We start from the raw sequence: 18,257 nt of genomic DNA on the forward strand, positions 1-18,257 counted from the left end.
AGCCCGTCTCTAATCGTTGGGAACTTCCTCCCCATCGATAAATAGTACTTTTTTTGGTAGACTGTTATTTATTATATGTCACGCAAGGATTTCTCTTTTGGTATCATCTTTTGGTTTAGTGATTCCCCGTGTTTTGGTCGTGCTTTTCGCAGAAAAATGTATAGTGCTCGATTTATGTGTACAACATCAAATAGTCTGTTTTAAGTTGAATGATATATAGGAATTAAAAAGATAATTCTCTGAGTAGTGTATATGTCCCAGGTTTACGATTGTCAAAAGACGAGAGGCACCTGGTGTTTGAATGGCAGCCTCCACGACTCAGTCGTCTCTTTAGTCCCTTCACGCTCTTCCAACTCCAACCATCTTCTCTCTCGCTTCCTCTCCCTCATCTTTTAACCTTTTCGTCAACCTTAATTCGACTGTTCTTGTATCTCCTCTCGTCTTTTTTTCATCCTTTTCTTTCTCTGCCTCCCAATTCCCAAGTCTTCTCCATGGCACAACCGTCTGGACCATGCCAGGCTCTGGCAGGTATGAGCCGCACCACATGTCACCCGCAAGTTACAGCAGCTAACCATCAAGTTCTTCTACCTTAGGCTTTGCTTACGAATTGCATACAATGTTATATCCAGCCCTTGCTCCAGGAAGTCCTCTTCTCTCCCCCAATGTCATTCTCAGGCTGGATGCCGAGCTCAACAGAAACCCGTTTGGTCTCGTGGTAATAACATCCGGGAACGAGGATCTGGATACGATTGGCACATTGCTGTGGAACGACTGTATTGAGCTGATGGTGTCGCATGGTAACAATCCGGATGATGTGCTGGTACTCGGCAAAGTGAGGGCTCTCGCGTTTGCCGTGTTGAACATGGCTGTGTTGCCTGATCTCCTAGGTTTTTACTGACCCCTAGTATATATTGAAGTGAGCTTACCTGACAATTTCACAGGGAGTACCAGGGCTCTTGACCTGGCCCTCAAGGCGGCCCGTATTTGCATTGGTACATCATCCTATATCCCATTACGACTATCAGATCTAACAACAAGCACAGTGAACCAGCAACGTGATATTGCGCTGAATATCTTGTCAATCGCAGCTCTGAGGCTGGAAAGTATTCAGGCTCCTCATCTTGGGCTTGATGCTACAGCTAACCGCACTCTCACCACCCGATACAACTTGCTCCGTGCTCGACTGGTGAGTCGTATTGTCGGAACACTGTTTTGTATGTCAACACCAGAACTAACAGATTATTCCAGGCCTGGTTGCAGGATCGAGTAGATATCGCAGAGCATTTCTTTGCCAAAATTCCTTTGCCTGGTCTGTCGGATGATGAAGAGGCGGCCTTCGAGACTTGTTTTATCATTGGCAACTCTGCACTCGCACGGCGCCAGTTTGACATTGCAGCAAGATGGCTGCAAATAGCGAAAGATCGCTTGGAAGCTTCATCCATTATGGATGTGATGAAATTTCCTGATTATGATAACTGGAACCTGGTTGTTCGACATTCCCTTGGTGAGTGGTTTGGTTTAATCAAGCTGATGACTCGGACTAACATCCTGCAGCTGTGGCTTGTACTCAAATCAAAAACCCCCAGGCAACCGTCACGTACGATATTGAAATGATAGTCTTGAGAGAAGTACGTTTGTGGAGAATGTATTAGACTTGAAGCTGACCTTTCTAGACTTACCCAGAGCACCCTGCTGTGATCCTTTTTGATCTCTCTATGGGACATAATAATCCTGGTACCCACGGAATACTCCAAGGTAGGACTGGTCTTGGTCTTGAATGGAATTGAATTAACCACATTATTGTAGGTCTGCAGAGGCTAGTCGAGAAGACGACTCTCACAGATATGAACATGCCGATGTGAGCTATCCCACCAGTATTAACCTGGTCATTTTTCATCGATGTTAACAGTGAATCTAGCATTTTCCAATTTGCCCGTTCTATGGGACATGCAGGGTACCTAGGCTTGATACAGCCGATCTGATGACGAATTTGCTGACGGTTTTATAGTGGTTCAGACAACGGGATGGAAGCACTTCGAATATTGCTCATGCGCCCTCTACCATCCAGAGAATGGACAGAGAAATGCTTTGTTGCTTTTACGCTACTTTTGAGCAGATCGGAATGCTCTGATTCTATCCGAATTCGCACCCTCCGGGGTGTGATTGACGCACTAGAGCAACGTGGATACCCATCAATCAGCGCCAGCGCAGCTCACGCCACCGTGATTGTAAGGCAACTCTCATCATGGTCAATGAAGATAGCTGACTGGCTACATACAGTGCATCTGGAAAATGACTGGTGGTGCCCTTCTCAAGAACGACTACTGGACTGCACAACTCTGGCTTCAGATGTGCAGCGAACCGAAGATCTTTCAACACTGCTCCCAATCTATCCAGATTGCGATACAAAAGTCGGTAGAACAAAAGTTGAGCTTTAACTTGCATGGCGGGCTGACGTCTCTTTAGGAAGCTGCTAGCATGTTATCTACAGACTGGAAACCTCGCCGGTGCTCGTCAGTTAATGGATCGTGGTCTAGTCCAAAGCCAGGTGGACTGCGAACGGTTGTATTTGTCCTACAAGCTGAGCTTGCTGGAGGGAAAAGACGGCTCCGGTATGAATAATCCATGGAACCTCGACGCTTCTGGTGTATTCTAACTATATGAAAGGGCATTTTTATCTCGGCTTTCCTCTGCATCCCGTGCCACACAAGCAAATGAGCCTACTATCGTGCGCAATGGAGGCCCAGAGACAAAACAAACCAGAAGAAGTAATGAACTGTCTTGATCAATTTACCAAGTGTTTGATTGCAGATGATATTTATCATCACGACTTTTCCGCCGCCGAGCATTACATGTGAGAATGCTCTATATATATGACTTCGGGTATATGACTAACTTGCCTACCCTGAATAGATTTGCAATTACTCTTCTTTTCCAAGAGCTTTCCAAAGGCTTCACTGAGAGGCTTGGCAACTGTATCGAGACTGTACTCGAGAGTGGTGCGTTTCCCTCTGCATCTATAACAATTTCTCCATACTTACCGTTCAATAGCACTGTCTTATGCAAAAGGAAACAGCATGTTTGAAGGTGGCGACCAGGAGGTCTCAGTTACCCAACTACAATGGCTGTATTTCGTGACTTACAAACTCGCTTTGAAACTTATGAGCTCTTCCGGGCTCCTGTGGATTGCTTCGGTCTTGGATTACTCCAGACAAGTCTGTTTTAGATCCATGCAAAGTGTATGTTTGGCCATATTTACTGACGTGTTTTCAGTTTGCGCTTCAATATCGGCAGATTGCATACCCCGAGATGGATTCCAATGCACCCAGACCGCATTTATTTGCGGTTGTTTACCTCCGTATTCTTGCTGCCTCCCTTAACGCCCGCCGCGAGAACGATCTGAATAACAAGGTTCGTTTCAACAGTTCTTTAGACAAAATCCCCGCCTTACCCAAACGTCACAACAGCATAGGCCATGATGACCATACTGACTATCTGCAGAGAACGTATTACATGAATGTACGCACTTGTTTCATCGGCCTCAATCATTTACACGGTTGGGAAGATGAGGAAGAAGAGGCAGACGAGGCTACGAATGAGAAAGAAGACAGGCACCATGACATTGCACAATTTTTCGACCTTGAAGCTGCCATGCACCTCAGGCACTGGCAGGATATCTTGGACATTTGTGCATCAGACGATGAGTTTCCCAAGCCGAGGTTTTACGCACCGATTATAGATCTGGCTTTCCAACGGAACATACCACCCACAGTGGTAATCCCGATCATCAAGGTGCGCTCTACTCTTATAAACGGGGTACTACATTTTCCAAACAACTACTAACATTCATACAATAGCGCATCATGTCAGAACTCAGCAAGCTACAGGATGATCCCCCTACTACATTCCAAGGCGATTTCCGGGTTTCCTTGCCCCGCTACCTCCACTGTCTATTCTCGCTAGCCGTCGGACGGCCCCGATACATAAACCCTACTGGAATTGACCTTTTAGATATCAAAATGGCCGACGCCGAGGTTGCTGAAGAAGTGCTCGACAGAGTCCTCGCAATAGCAGGCGGAGAGACCGGCGCTGAAGAGGTTAAACACGAACAGCAGGATTCGAATTCCATCCAGTCCGACCCGAAGCTGAGGGGCGAGTTCACATATCCAGCTGCGGAATTGATCAAGATTTCTACGGTGGCTTTCAACAAGGCTACTGACTTTTACCGTGCTACACGGGACGATGATTGTCAGCGTTGGGCGAACAAGGCTATTCGTATTGCTCAGCTTGTACCTGGTATTCAGGGCAGACAGGTGGTCCAGGCGCTCCAGACTAGGCTGGGGAGCTTGATTTGATTTTGACAGACTGATTTTATCTGGATATTTCCAGTGGTTTTGTGGTGAGAGTGCGTGAAGTGAGAAAGAAGCGTTCATCGAAACGCTACTGGCCAAGACTATGTTGAGGAATGGATGGAGATGTTCGGTGATGTTTCAAACGGGTTGTGACAAGGTGGAGGAATGTGTGTAGTGTAGTGCTAGGCTGAGATGAATTGAAATGAATTAAGTATTCTTATATCTTCCCGATCGAAATAAAAGCAAGAGAAAGAATGGGTTCAAGGATTTTGATCAAGGTGAGATGGCGTACAGCCTAAAAGGTAAATATGGGTATCATCAGAAGGGAAATGATCTCTAAGAAATCAGGAAGTATAAAGGAAATTCGCCCACCAAAAGTCCAGTAGATGATGCGTAGATGCGAAGGAAACGAAAAGAGAAGATCCAAGAGAATGCACAGGCCAAAATGCCAGTAAACAAGAAAGAAAAGGACGAAACAAAGAAATGATCAAGGGAATGCGATATAAAAGCGCCATGGCAATTAGACCGAAGCCATAAACACCAGAGATGCAATGCCTCTCCCGAAAGCAGAATAGAATATTCTCAATGAGAGAATGAACTTCATTCCTCCCCATTTGTATCACAAGAACGACTCCGCGAAGCCTGCCGTGTCCCCTTATGCCGTAACGACGGGGTAGACGGCATACGATGAGGAATACGAGGCGACTTAGACACAGCCGAGTAACTCTGTTTACGCTCCCGCTCCATATCCTTACCACTACTATCCGTCTCTGTCTCGGCGCTTTCAGCGCTCTCATCACTGCTCTGTCCACGACCACCAACAACGCGTAGTGTGAGACTGAGTTCGCGCTCGAGTTCCTTTTGCGCTTGGATGAGTTGACTTGAGCCGTTGAGTTTCTTGCGATACGCTCGCAGAGTCCGACACAGCTGTTCGGTCGACATATCCAGACTTCCGAACTCGCTGCGCGGGGTTTTTTTCCGCGGTTGCGGAAGTCGAGGGATGTGCGGCGGTTGGTGGTTCTTGCGCTGTGGGGTTTTCGCGGCGTTGGGGTTTTGGATTTCGGGCTTACTGGGGATGGGGACCGGCGGTGTCGGTCTTGGGGTGTGCGTTGTGTTGGGGAGAGGCGGTTTGGGGGTGAGGGTGTTTCTGAAACGGTGTGGTTTTTTAGTGAGCTTGGTGCTAAAGATAGTCGAGATAGCTTGCGGAGTAGGGTTGGAGAATGCTCGCGTATAGGTGTTGGTGTTGTAGGGTTTGGGCTATCCGGTCGTTGGAATCCGGCGAGCTCACTGCGGGAAAGGACTTTGCGGAGAGGGGGCCTCGCCGCTGTCATTTCCTTTACGGGGGTTTCGTCGTCCTCGCGTATGTTACCGATCAGGTCTGGGGAGACATGTTGCTGGACAGCTAGGTTCCATATCATCAGGATACCATCCATACCGGCACTGACCACTGTGCGCTTGGTTTGAGACCCATCGGATTTATCACGCTCCTCCAGGAGTAACACATCGGTTACGCCTTCTGTATGGCCAAATTCGCCGGTGAGGAGCTGATCTCGCTCCAGATCATAGACGCGAATAGATTTGTCGGTGCTCGAAACACCTATAAGAACCTTCGGTGTCTGACCTGAGATTTCAGAGGCAACTGTCAACGAGCCCAAAACTACTGCATCCGCTGTCTCTGAATCAGATGCCTTGAAACAGTGAAGTTGGCGCCCAGAAGGTATATCGAATTTCGAAACACAACGGTCCATAGTGGAAAGGTATAGAATGTTCGAGTCGTCTGGACAAAGTGTCATCGAGACAGGGGAAGCCTTTTGAGTGATGACCCTTGAAATGAGGTAGGCAACAGACGTGCCACAATCGACCTCGCGTGTCGCACGATCTCTTATGACAACAGTGCGGTCTGCGGAGCATGAAAGGAGCCTTTCGCCTTCGTTAATGAACATCAATTGTCCAACAGCTCCGACGTGATCGTCCATGGTTTGGATCAATTGCAACTCGTTGTCTCGTTTCTCGAAGAGTTGCACCATCCGATCACGCCCGGAACTAGCTACCAACCAGGTCTCGTCCATGCCTTGGATGACCACATCGGTGATCTCTCCACCATGGGCGCGCGCCTGGTCAAGGCAAGTCCAGTCGGAGTTCGAAAAGGTTCTGCGTCAGAGTCAGCTGAAGAACTTGGCTACTATGTCAAATTTGCACATACCTCAATACACCAAATTTGTCACCAGAGACAAACCAGTCCGCATTTTCAGCGGTCCTCAAAACTTTGAGTTCGTTTGCCGCATCATCTTCTTTTCCTGGGAATTGGTCGAGGTCGATATTTTTCGATCCTCGACACTTCCCTTGGGCATCCCAAAAGTTCACCGAACCATTGCGAGACCACGTGAAGAAGTCCGCAGACAAGTCATTAGGGAAATCCATGCGGCAGATGCCGAGAATCGGATCCCGATGAGCCGGCATGGAAGCCTCGCCCTCCTCTTGTTCACCATCTTCGCCTAAAGTATCAATCGGATAGACATGGATCGCGCGGGTGGATTCAACAGTGACTATATGAGAATTGAGAGACCCCATGCAGGTAATCGCCGGCGCCTTGCTTTTCTTATCAACTGCACTCTTGTCAAGGCGGACAGGAGACATCGGCGTGGATGAACCAGAAGATTGTAGAACTTCAAATGGCACCCGCTGCATTTGCCTTCCTCGCCCACCTAGCCATATAGATTCCTGGTCAAAGTCCACAGCCAATGAGGTGATGCTGAATCCAACTTGCTTTACCGTGATCATCTTCTGGGAGCCCTCGCGATCATCGAGAAAGCAAAGTGCCCCTGAATCTGTACCGATTACAGCCTCGTTGTGGGAGATACTGTTCACACAGGTGAAGGTGTTATCGCCCAGTGCACCTAGTAGGCAATTTCTGCCGGAAAGTGCTTTCGGGGCAGGATTGGGCGAGGGGCCAGCCCCCTCTATATTCAAACGTGACTTGGTCGGTGAAGCAGGTCGAATGACCGTTGGAAGACGCCAGACTTTCACATGTCGCAGACCAGTCCTGAGAAAAAGACATTAGTTGACTGCTAGTTTTTACCATCCGATCAAACATACGTGACCAAGCTTTGGCCGACCCAGCACATATCTTTGATAAACGAGGTGCATTTATTCGCGGAGTGTAGCCTGGCCGACCCATTTTTGAGATTTATTGCCCAGATAAAGAGAAATCCATCATTCGGATTACCAAGCGTTGCCAAATACTGAGAGTCGGGACTAAACGCCAGGCTGCGAACACCGAATGTATGCTCATTTAGAATGGACAGAGGAACATCCGGCAAAGCATCTCTTGCTGTCGAAAATATTAGAACTCGAGGATTATAACCAGTCTTGACGTCGTCAGCTCTGTTTTGCAATAATTTGTCTCAATTCTCCCCACTTACCTCTCCCACTGCAAGAAATCTTCCATTCGGGCTGATCGAAACACTCGTCACTGCCTTGATTCTTTCCCTCGAAGACCATCCACGTGGACTGCCGCTGTCGATGACTTCGCTTGACGGAGACCCATTGGGAATATTGAGGTGCGGGTTCGATCGGATATGGGAAAGGGATCGCGATCTCGGGTCCGGGGTGGCTGGGGGAGTCGACTGGTTGTAAAAAGAAGTCGATGGGTTCACGCTGGTCGCGGAGGGGCGGGCTCGGAAGAAGCGCTGTGTTATATTGTCGTTCTCGTCTAATTCTGCGAGAACCGCTGCTGATCCAGCGCACAGTGCAAAGCTTCTGCTCTGATCATTGCTGGAAAAGCCATTGGGTGTTGTTGTTGTTGTGCCGATAACGGTTTGAAGGGATAAAAAGGATTGATGTGCGGTTTTGCTGGGGGATCGCGTGCCTGGTCGGAGGATTGGAGAGTTGGAAGGAGTGATTTTCAAGGATGCGCCGGGTCCAGCAAGCTTGCTTTTCGCACTGAGGGGGGCAGTGGTAGCCATATCCTCGGGGAACAGGCGGTCGGTGATTTAAGGTCCGCTGAGAGCGCGGGATGTTTGCATTTCAAGCCAAGTTCATCAGATAGGTTCGTGGGTACCAGTCAGGCTGTAGTAGGTGTCGGAAATTTTATCTCGGGGAGTGGTCAGGAGAGAGTGTGGAGGGATGGTAGAATTAGTGGGGGCAAGCTGAAATGAAGCTCTGATCAGCCAAGTCCGATCTCCATGCACAAATATAGAACTCACCAAACGAGCGTATAGGCGGAGAAAAAGAAACAAACACGAGGCTCATTCCGCGCTAAAGCAGATCATTCCAGTCGATCGGAGGAATTTGAACCTTTTGGATGCCCCTGGCTCCATGGGGTTGTATGGGCTCCTGGTTGGCTTCTGATTGGCCTCTTGGATTTGAGGAATTGCCGAATTCCCACCTATCGAGAGGTTTGGGATCTCTGAATTCCCTTGATCTGCGAAAAAGCGCGAGATGAACGGTGGGTCGTGTACGCACAGTTCGCCGCACTAACCCGGGCCTTCGGCTTAATGTGAGCTTTGATGGGAGTACGGAGTACGGAGTACGTTGGACGGTATACTAAGTATCTCAGATCGGATCAGATCGAAAGGCGCACGGGGGGTCCACGGGAGGTCCACAGGTGGGTTTGCTTTTAATCTGAGACTCTTTACGGAGTACTCCGTACACCTTTTCACGTGCCTCAATGGTCTCGTGCCCCCCGGTGCCCTAATTTTACACAATTTGACCTGTCCATTCCGATGCCCATTTCTACCAATAATACGGAGTACAGACTACAAGTCTCATGCAACTGTCCGCACTAAAGTCGTACATCCCATGTTCATTCTACAAACCACAAGTATGTACATACTCCGTACAGGACTCTAAAGATTCTGCTGCAACATCGTATCTCATCGTAAAAACTATGTCCCCGGTTATATATGGAAAAGTCGTCACAAATTAAGGCTTCTCTTTCTCTCTGCCGTCTACCTACGAGACTGAGAAGGGAGAAAAAATATCTCAAAGACATCCAAACAGAATATCTGAGAAGACCACTGGAAAGACATCACAAGGCTGCTTATCGGCCAACTATCCTTGTGTGTCTCAATTCCCAACTCAGGCACCGTTGAAGTGTCAGCGCATAGCTACTAGGGCATGAGCCCCACATGTATTTAAACCAGTTTCTTACCCATTAATACAAACAACCGTTTTTGACCCCTGGACTCCGACAGTTATGAGCCCGGTTCGCAAGCACAATTAGGCACAAGGCCTAATCCTGATTCCCGACAATGGAGAACATGTCAGCGGTCGCCTTAGGAAGGCTTACATCCTACGAGCAGTGGAAACCGTGGTTATCACAGATCAAGGTGATAGCACTCGAGGCGGATATCTGGCAGCAGATTAACCCAGAACTACTAGTTGAACCCGAGAGACCTCTACCACCGTTAAAACCTATGCCCTCCGAGATACGACAAGATGCACAATCTACGAGCGATCTTACCAATCAAGAAGTCGCTCGTCTTCGCGATCTTCGAGGTATCTACCAGCAAGAGCGGTCGGAATACGAGTCACAAAGCAAGGCACGACGGATGATTATAGGGATAATCGTAGCCACGATAGACCCTAAGTATAAATCCTACCTTCTCGGCCAGCTCACTCCGTATCAACAACTTCGAACCCTCTCCGAGCTATTCCAAGCGTCCGACCGAACACATATCCAGATGCTACGGCGTAAGTGGCGTAGCCTTTTCGAGTTTAGGGTTACGCACGATACCGCAGAAAAATGGCTTCTCGACGTTCACCAACAATATATCGAGGGTAACGCAGCCGGCGTTCCAGAGATTCAGCATCAAGAGAGTGTGATCTTCGATATCCTACATTGTCTTAAGCATATTGCTCCCGGTTTTTGTGATATTTGGTATCACGAGGTTTTCAACAAGTCACGCAAGATTGAAGTACCCCGGTTAATCCGGATCTTCCAAGGACAACGAGAGTTTTAAGCTACAGAGCAAGGACACCCACTCGAAGCACCGAAAGGCGCATTTTCGACGTGGCAAGGTCACCCCGAAGCACAACCGCAGCGATGTATATGCGGTAAGCTACACTCTTTCCAGCGGTGCTTCTACCTTAATCCAGCCATACGACCGCCAAGCTTCCAACTACACCAGCCGACTATCTCTCGCATTCGAGAGAAATTAGATGAAGCCACCCTTGCTGAGATCAAGAAGGTGCTTCCAGAGTTCAAGGGTTTGGAGGAAGTTCCGCAATAGGCATATTCGGCATGGCCCTCGGGGCCGATGATCAGTTTCTAGCTACTAGCTACACGCAGTTCTCCAGCTCGCAGTGTCAAATAATGATGCGCCATAACAGTAAACAAGGACACTGTATAGGTGAGCACATAGATTGAAGGCTGCAAGCTGAGGGGGTGTGTCAGCGCATAGCTACTAGGGCATGAGCCCCACATGTATTTAAACCAGTTTCTTACCCATTAATACAAACAACCGTTTTTGACCCCTGGACTCCGACATGAAGGCCCGATAGGGTCGTCCATGCAGCCACTTATCACATACCCGATAATGCCTGGCACTCTACTCCGTAAGCCTTTCGCTTTCCATTTTAGTGCTCACATCTTGCCGCTTTTTGATTCCTCACAGATCACCATATGAGCGATCTGATTGCTCACAGAGTACACAAGGTCATGCAAGGTCATGACGGAGATCTCTATCTCTACTCTAGGAATATAAATTGCCCATCGATCAACTCAAATTCCTAACTATCTGCCGGTTCCAAAGATTCATATAAAATCGCTGCTAGCAAAGCAATCGCGTCCCTAGCATAGATAAGCGTCATACCACCAATCCCAGCAGGCCGCTTCCCATCGGGGAAATAAATCCAGCAACGTGATGCCTCATAAGCCTTCGTTGCATAATTGGCAAGTATCAACGCCTCTTCCTCAGACTGCACGATGTACGCATACCCGCGGATCTCCTGATAAGGATGGCTGTCTATCAGAGCGGGAAAATCGCCCCATTTAGCAATGGTGTATCCGATGACCTTGGCTTTGTGTAATCCTGGTTCGACTGGTAGATCAATGATTCGCTGGAGGAGTGAAGGTACTGCTAGTGTTCCGTAGAAGAAGTGACAGACCGGGTATGGGGGAGTTTTATCGAGATTGGCGAGACGGTTGGTAATGGACTCTGTGGTAGTTCTTCTGGTAGATGGATTCTGAAGCGTAGACTGCTGCGTGGGGATTTTTTGGGGTGGGTTCTTGGATGGAGTCGCTTCTGGTATCCTTCCAGTCCATGGTGGGGCGAGGGGGTTGAGGCCTTGTCTGGATTGAAATTCTCACTGGATTGCAGCCTCCTTCTTAGCCTTGCTCTTGGCCCTTCTGTATGCCCTTCTGTATGCCCTTCTGTATGCCCTTCTGTATGCCCTTCTGTATGCCCTCCTGTCGCCTTTTCTGGCCTTCACTTTTTTCTCCCGGGTCATGGGGTCTTCGGGTGGTGTAGCCTCTAGCGATGTATTGTCCGGCATAAAGTCATCGTCTGGAATAGACGTAGTTGGTGAGTCTGCATTTGTTTGTTCTTGGGGGTGATCGGGCATGTTGTGATAGACATAGAAGGGCAAGTCTTTGTAGGAGGAAACGCGAAGAAGGGGAAAGTCGGTGATAGCCTGGGGTTTAATCCGGCATCAATAATTTGGGTTAAAGAGGGACGGTAGTCGTTGAGACATTGTAAAAACAAACAACCTTGAGTCAGGATGCTTCTTTCTACTAGGATGGGCAATTTACCACACTATATTAGTACTGTGATGTTGAAGGGCAGCTGGCATGATGGAAGGGGAAAAATATACGATATGGACAAAATAACGGTGTATTATTTCCGGAATAGCCCAAAGCCTTTTCGTGAACTGCCCTTGGTCTTGTTTGCTGTTTTTGTGGATGGCGAAGAGCGTTGAAGAGCACGACTGAGGCCCTGATAAGACTCGAATGTGTCTGGATGGGACGCACCTAAGGCTTCACTGCGCCCTGCCCAAGCTCGTCGGAAAGTAACTGCGGACCCTGCATAGTTTTTCTGGAGGTCTAGATATGTGCCTAGGGTGTGAAGAGAGGAGAGTGTATCCCTGTGGCTAGGTCCGAGTAGTACCCGGCGAGCCTCGTAAACCTGACGTTGTAATCTTTCAGCTTTGGTGTAGTTGCCTTGATCATAGACGACCTCAATGAGGTGACCAAGAGCCTGAAGTGTGGTCACGTCGTTTTCCCCAAGGGCTTCCTTACCCTCCTCCCAGACCTGTTGATATACTGCTTCGGCTTCGGCGTATTTTTCCTGGGACCGGAGAACGTGGCCCAGGGGAAGGAGACCCCAAAATGTGAATTCATGATTTGCTCCATATGCTTCTATATTCCCTTCCCACACCTGTCGATATACTGCTTCGGCTTTGCTGTATTCTCCCTGGGACTGAAGAACCTCGGCCAGAGAGCCGAGAGACGATAGTGTAGTCAGAGCGTTTGTTCCAAACACGTTTTTGCGCCCCGTCCAAACTTTTCGGTATACTGTCTCGGCTTCAGCATACTTCTCTTGGCCGACAAGATCCTCGCCCACTGATACCAGAGATTCCAGCGTTTCTTTACAATTTTCCCCAAGAAGCCGCTTCCGACTTTCCCAGACCTCCCGGTGCAAGCCTTCGGCTTCGGGATGCTTCCCCTGGCCAGAAAGGGCCTTCCCTAAGTTATGAAGAGATTCCAGCGTCTCTTCGCAGTTCTCCCCAAGAAGCCGCTTCCGACCTTCCCAGGCGTCCCGGTGCAAGATTTCGGCTTCGGCATGCTTCCCTTGACGAGAAAAAGCCTCACCTAACTCATGAAGACCTCGCAGCTTGCGATCATAATTCTCCCTAAGAAGCCGCTTCCGACCTTCCCAGACCTCCCGGTGCAAGCCTTCGGCTTCGGCATGCTTCCCCTGGCCAGAAAGGGCCTTCCCTAATCTATGAAGAGATTGCAGCGTTTCTTCACAGTTCTCCCCAAGAAGCCGCTTCTGGCCTTCCCAGGCGTCTCGGTACACGCCTTCGGCTTCGTCAAACTTGTCTTGGCATAGAAGAAGATCGCCCAATTCACAAAGACATTCTAGTAGTTCTTTGGGGTCTTCCCCACCTGCCCCCTTCTGATCTTTACAGGCATCCCTGTACAAGAGTTCGGCCTCGGGATAGTTATCTAAGTTCCGGAGAGCCCTAGTGAGCTTGTGTAAAGATTTGACAGTTTCGGTGTGCTTCTGGCCAAGAGCTCGTTTTTTCCTCACCCAGGCATCTCGGTATACGGCTTCGGCCTCGGTATACATCCCCTGACCATAGATAGCGTCGCCTAAAGCATCAAGAGAAGCCAGTGTGTCCTCGTAATAGGCACCAAGCGCATTCTCGCGCAGGTCGAAAGCCTTCTGCAGCCTTCTCCTGGCGCCTGAGTACTGCTGTTGGCCCAGTAATGATAGCCCTTCGTCATGATATGTGTGCAAGTCATCCGGCAGATCGGAGCCATCACTTGGTTTTGTAGATACGGACTGCTGTATGACTGTAGGTTTGCCCTGTGGCCCCCATGTGACCTCATCTTTGATGCCTACTGGAAGTTGAAGTTCTGTTCCAGCTTGGGTAGTCCACCTTGCTAAGGCTTCTGTCGACTTCAGTGATACAGACGTTGTCCTAGAACTCAATTCCATATCTCCTCCATTTATTTGTCCTACGACCGGCCCATATTCCGTCCCATTGGCCTCATGTGCTTCTCTGTTGGTGCCTGACGCATGGCTATCTCTCAGCCATTGATGCCGTAAAGCATCACTTGCCGATAGCCGGTTATCAGCTGTTATTGTCATCAGGCCCTCTGAAACAAAGCTGTGGCAATCTTTGCTAACGCCGTAAAAGGCCAATTCCTCCGAGGGGAAACGACAGGTCCGTATGTAGTCATGTAATTTGCGCTTCTCATCGAACGGGAGCGTTTTGGTGATCATATAGTGCACCAAAACACCAAGGGACCACATATCCACCTTTGCAGTGTATTGAGAATCCGACCCATTGTGTTCAAGAACCTCGGGTGCGATGAAGCCAAGCGTGCCGATCGCCGTTCGAAGAGCTGTTTGTCCGTCATTGACACGTTTGCTGATCCCAAAGTCGCCGATCTTGACCCACCAGTGTGGGCTTTTCTGGACCACAAATATATTCTTATCTTGTGAGTATATATCTCCTCGTGCGAATAGAACCAAGAAGTACTTACAGCTGGTTTCAAATCCCGATGGGCATATCCATTCAAATGCAGCTGCTCAAGGCCTTCCAAAAGCTGATGCGTAATTTGCTGGGACTCCGACTCCGGTAATGGCTGCCTTAGACATTTTTCAAGATCGCCGAATTCGAAGTATTCCATTGCGATGTAGGCACAGTCGGCGTCATCATACCACCCGAAAGATTTAACAAAGAAGCCCTCATACTTACCATAGTCAGCCAGGCAGTGGAATAGGTGTATAAGAAGAAGTGCCCGTACCTTCATTTGAGAAAATTTCGCAATTGCTTCTAGCTCGCGCGTGTAATCGATATCTTGAGAGAAAGATGTATTTTTAGGGATGACTTTCACAGCGCGAATTTTCGGTTGACTGTCAACACCCAAACACCGTTCCAGCCAAACACTCCCGCCGCCTCCTTTTCCAAGAAGTTTTACTCTTTTCCAACTTTCTTCCTTTCGTTGTCGTCGGACCTGACATCCAGGTCTAGCATCCGATTCGAAAACTACATGACGGGTTTCTTTCTCGGAGAACTGGACGGATAGCTTTGAATCATTCACAAGATCAGATGTCATGGTATATATTGCTTGATAGGCGATTCACGTTGCCAGAACTTCTGTGATGAAAGGTCAAGTTCCCAAATACCTTCAGGAGTGCGGCTGAGTCCGCCCCCGCCTTCTGTCAGCTGACCTGTATAAGGCACTTAAACAGGCCAAATCCGCTTTTCCTACTCCGTATTCATATTTGATACGCTATATCCTGGTTCTTCTGTCAAACCTCAATAATCGCACCTGATTTACAATGAGTGACGTGGGATTTGGTCTTCCTATCCTCGTGACTATTGAGATTTGTTTGAGGTATGTAAACTCACAGCAGACTTGCCTTCACTAGGTATTATTGATTTCAGATACAAAAATATCGTTGTAAAACAGTACTAAGCGATTGCTGACCTTGTCGGTAAAAGACCCTCCTTCATATTCATACCGAGAACCAACGAAAATGAAGTGATACCCACGAGCTGACCCAATGTGATCTGTAAACGGCGGACCTGTGGATTGCCTTTTCGAGTTAGCATTGCCTTTTTGGGTTTAGTGCCTCAATACGCTGTCACGGCCTTGACACTTCTCCCACCATCTATCTCGCACTCATCGTTGCAGCTCCACAATTTTGATCACACAACTGGAACCCCTTCCAGACCCTCTTTTCTTTCCTAGTCGCAATCTTTGGATGAGCCCGGTTTGCCTCTATTATTGGAGCTCGCAACCCGGGATAATCCGCATGTGGCGCTCCTAGTATCTAGGTGGGTACATCTCCGAGCGATATCACCCGTTCGACCTGGTCACACGCTCGTCCTTGGTTCGATAACCTACTCTTTCGCCTGAGCTGGTGCCTTGTTCGTGTGGCCCACGCCAAATCGCCTATCCTGGTCGTTACTTTACACTTCAGACCTGTCTTGCTTTTATGAATGTCGAGAATGTCATGTGTAAATCTCACAGCTGCAGCTTTATTATCAGCTACATTCGACCGCCATAATGTTCAGCATCAACGAGATATTGGCCCACTTCCGCTTGTTTGTTGCAATTGCACTTGCCATATCTATAAATTTTCTGCTAATAGTGTGAATATAATACATGCTGATTAAAATCTCTCTATCAATACTCATCATCGTTTACTCCCGAACCAGAACACCGCGGTATCTCATCTTTCCATCACGTAGAGTCTGCATAGCAGTCTCGACACCATCCTTAGTCAAGGGGAACGTCATGGTAGTCGGGGTAATCTTCTTCGCGGCAGCAAACTCAAGCAACGTACGCAGACTGCGGCGCGATGCAACAAGCGAACCCTGGATCCGGATGCCCTTGATATTCATGAACAGAAGGGGAACGGGCGAGGGAGCAAAGTCGACAGTCAAGGGGTAGATTGAGCCATGCACATCCATAAGTGGGATGAGGCTGGGGTAGTCGACATTGGCGCTGCCGCAGAGCAATAGGTGGTTCACAGGCTTGAAATCCTTCATTTCCTCACCCTTGCGGAAGACGTGGTATTCGGACGCGCCAAACTTGAAGGCCTCCTCGCGCTTCCCCTCCGAACTGGATAAAACAACGACATGGCAGCCCATCGCTGAAGCGAGCTTGATGGCCAGGTGGCCCAGGCCACCGATACCCATGATAGCTACCCGGTCCGTCGGCTTGACGCCGTACTCGGTCAGACAGGTCCAGACGGTGGCGCCGGCGCACATCAAGGGCGCGGCATCGGCGGAGTCATAGCCATCCGGGACGGGGACGACGCATCCAGCGTCCCACACGGTGCCGCCGCTGAACGAGCCCAGGTCGTGGTCGTGTGAGCCATATTCTTTCTTATTCTCGCAGTATTGGTCCCAGCCTGATTTTGATTACTATTAGTCAAATTGTTGATCTTATTCTGGGGGAGGGGGGCTCTTACCTGTCAAGCACTTTTCACAGTTTCCACACACGTAGTGTGTGTATCCGTATCCAACACGTGCTCCAACCTTTACACTGGTGACGTCCCGGCCGAGCTGGCGAACAATACCGACACCCTCATGGCCGAGGGCCATGCCGGAAGAGAGATAATGCTCATCTGTGCCGCAGAGACCGGAGTGTGTTGTCTCGATGTAGACCTCGTTGGGCTGTAGGGTGCGGGTAGTCTTGTCGGCCACGATCTTGCCCTCCTTGGAGCCGCGGAAAACCTCGAAAGTGACACTCATTATGATATTTAAATGTGATTTGGAAGAATGAAGAATAACGCTACGAAGACAAGACAGATGGCCTTTTAAATAATAATAATCAAATCCACCTAGGTACAACATACAGGTTTTACATGTCTTGGTATCCATGTGGGCCCTAGGCGCCATTTTCCAGGTAGTCCTTACATTTCACCAATTAAATCTCTGCTAGGTGTGGATCAAAGCATTAAAGTTGTTCTAAAGAATTCTGCACGTTGCGTCGATCAGTTCCAAGGTTAGCGGCTATCAAGCCTAAAATCACTACCATTGCCGACTCATCCGGAAGTTGAGAGTTTTAGGTCAAGCTAAACCATAGAGAGCGATCCTCCGAGCAAAGTATCCACAAAATCAGATATTTGATATGGAGCAAGCGGTTGGAATTCCTCCGAAGTCCAAGCTTGTCGGAGACTTTTGACCTTCGGTCGAATTGGACTCGGGATAGATATTATCATCTATACTGATATGTCTTCAATAGTGCCGACTAATACCTTGGGAACCATAATTTCGCCAATTGTCTACGAAAAAATCCACCTTCAGTGACGTCATATGCTAAATACAGGAACGTCGTCTTTATATGGACCATTAGGTGGATAGCCTTACCAACATGTTTAAAGTCAGACATATGTGGGTGCTGACATCCCTCTAGTACCACTGAGATCCTCGTTTGCCGATACATAATACGATTCTCTGGTGATCGTCCTTGGATGGTTGCCACTGCTCTTACTGATCATATCGGTCTTGTCATAATCTAAATGGCTACTACACCTCCCGTAGAGAAAGTCTAGCACTATAAAAACCACTTTGATATCATCTTTGTATTGGTCTTTTGTGGGGTCTTTTAGAATATAACGGCTAACTATCCCCTAATATTCTTAGTGGGGCAGCTTTGATAGCTATTTCTAGACCTTTAAGAGACCAGATACATATATGTATAAATGTTGATCC

General features: G+C 48.6%; 6 protein-coding genes across 6 annotated transcripts; 2 read left to right on the forward strand and 4 right to left on the reverse strand.

The window, feature by feature from the left end:
• Window positions 1-616: 616 nt before the first annotated feature.
• On the forward strand, window positions 617-4,355 carry N7517_007772 (SPO22/ZIP4 family meiosis protein; the record flags this gene model as incomplete). The annotated part of the gene is made up of 17 exons (XM_056725502.1): window positions 617-887; window positions 942-992; window positions 1,044-1,186; window positions 1,249-1,504; window positions 1,555-1,628; window positions 1,674-1,755; window positions 1,807-1,858; window positions 1,919-1,954; window positions 2,009-2,228; window positions 2,281-2,411; window positions 2,467-2,612; window positions 2,668-2,854; window positions 2,914-2,999; window positions 3,052-3,215; window positions 3,274-3,411; window positions 3,502-3,792; window positions 3,858-4,355. The coding sequence occupies 17 exons, from the start codon at window positions 617-619 to the stop codon at window positions 4,353-4,355; spliced, it is 2,826 nt and encodes a 941-aa protein (XP_056581752.1).
• A 597-nt stretch (window positions 4,356-4,952) lies between these two features.
• On the reverse strand, window positions 4,953-8,317 carry N7517_007773 (WD40 repeat domain-containing protein; the record flags this gene model as incomplete). Its single annotated transcript, XM_056725503.1, has 5 exons — window positions 4,953-5,378; window positions 5,423-6,503; window positions 6,556-7,395; window positions 7,449-7,720; window positions 7,775-8,317. 5 exons carry the CDS (start codon window positions 8,315-8,317, stop codon window positions 4,953-4,955), a joined length of 3,162 nt encoding a protein of 1,053 aa, XP_056581753.1.
• Window positions 8,318-9,604: 1,287 nt separating this feature from the next.
• N7517_007774 (uncharacterized protein) lies at window positions 9,605-10,315 on the forward strand (the record flags this gene model as incomplete). Its single annotated transcript, XM_056725504.1, has 1 exon — window positions 9,605-10,315. The coding sequence occupies one exon, from the start codon at window positions 9,605-9,607 to the stop codon at window positions 10,313-10,315; it is 711 nt and encodes a 236-aa protein (XP_056581754.1).
• A 769-nt stretch (window positions 10,316-11,084) lies between these two features.
• Window positions 11,085-11,918, reverse strand: N7517_007775 (gamma-glutamylcyclotransferase family protein; the record flags this gene model as incomplete). Its single annotated transcript, XM_056725505.1, has 2 exons — window positions 11,085-11,526; window positions 11,665-11,918. 2 exons carry the CDS (start codon window positions 11,916-11,918, stop codon window positions 11,085-11,087), a joined length of 696 nt encoding a protein of 231 aa, XP_056581755.1.
• A 272-nt stretch (window positions 11,919-12,190) lies between these two features.
• Window positions 12,191-15,144, reverse strand: N7517_007776 (uncharacterized protein; the record flags this gene model as incomplete). The annotated part of the gene is made up of 2 exons (XM_056725506.1): window positions 12,191-14,515; window positions 14,569-15,144. The coding sequence occupies 2 exons, from the start codon at window positions 15,142-15,144 to the stop codon at window positions 12,191-12,193; spliced, it is 2,901 nt and encodes a 966-aa protein (XP_056581756.1).
• A 1,094-nt stretch (window positions 15,145-16,238) lies between these two features.
• Window positions 16,239-17,294, reverse strand: N7517_007777 (NAD(P)-dependent alcohol dehydrogenase; the record flags this gene model as incomplete). The annotated part of the gene is made up of 2 exons (XM_056725507.1): window positions 16,239-16,951; window positions 17,012-17,294. 2 exons carry the CDS (start codon window positions 17,292-17,294, stop codon window positions 16,239-16,241), a joined length of 996 nt encoding a protein of 331 aa, XP_056581757.1.
• Window positions 17,295-18,257: the final 963 nt, after the last annotated feature.

This window comes from Penicillium concentricum (genome assembly GCF_028827145.1).
Source record: "Penicillium concentricum strain IBT 3081 chromosome Unknown utg000002l_segment0_segment0, whole genome shotgun sequence".
Taxonomy (NCBI): domain Eukaryota; kingdom Fungi; phylum Ascomycota; class Eurotiomycetes; order Eurotiales; family Aspergillaceae; genus Penicillium; species Penicillium concentricum.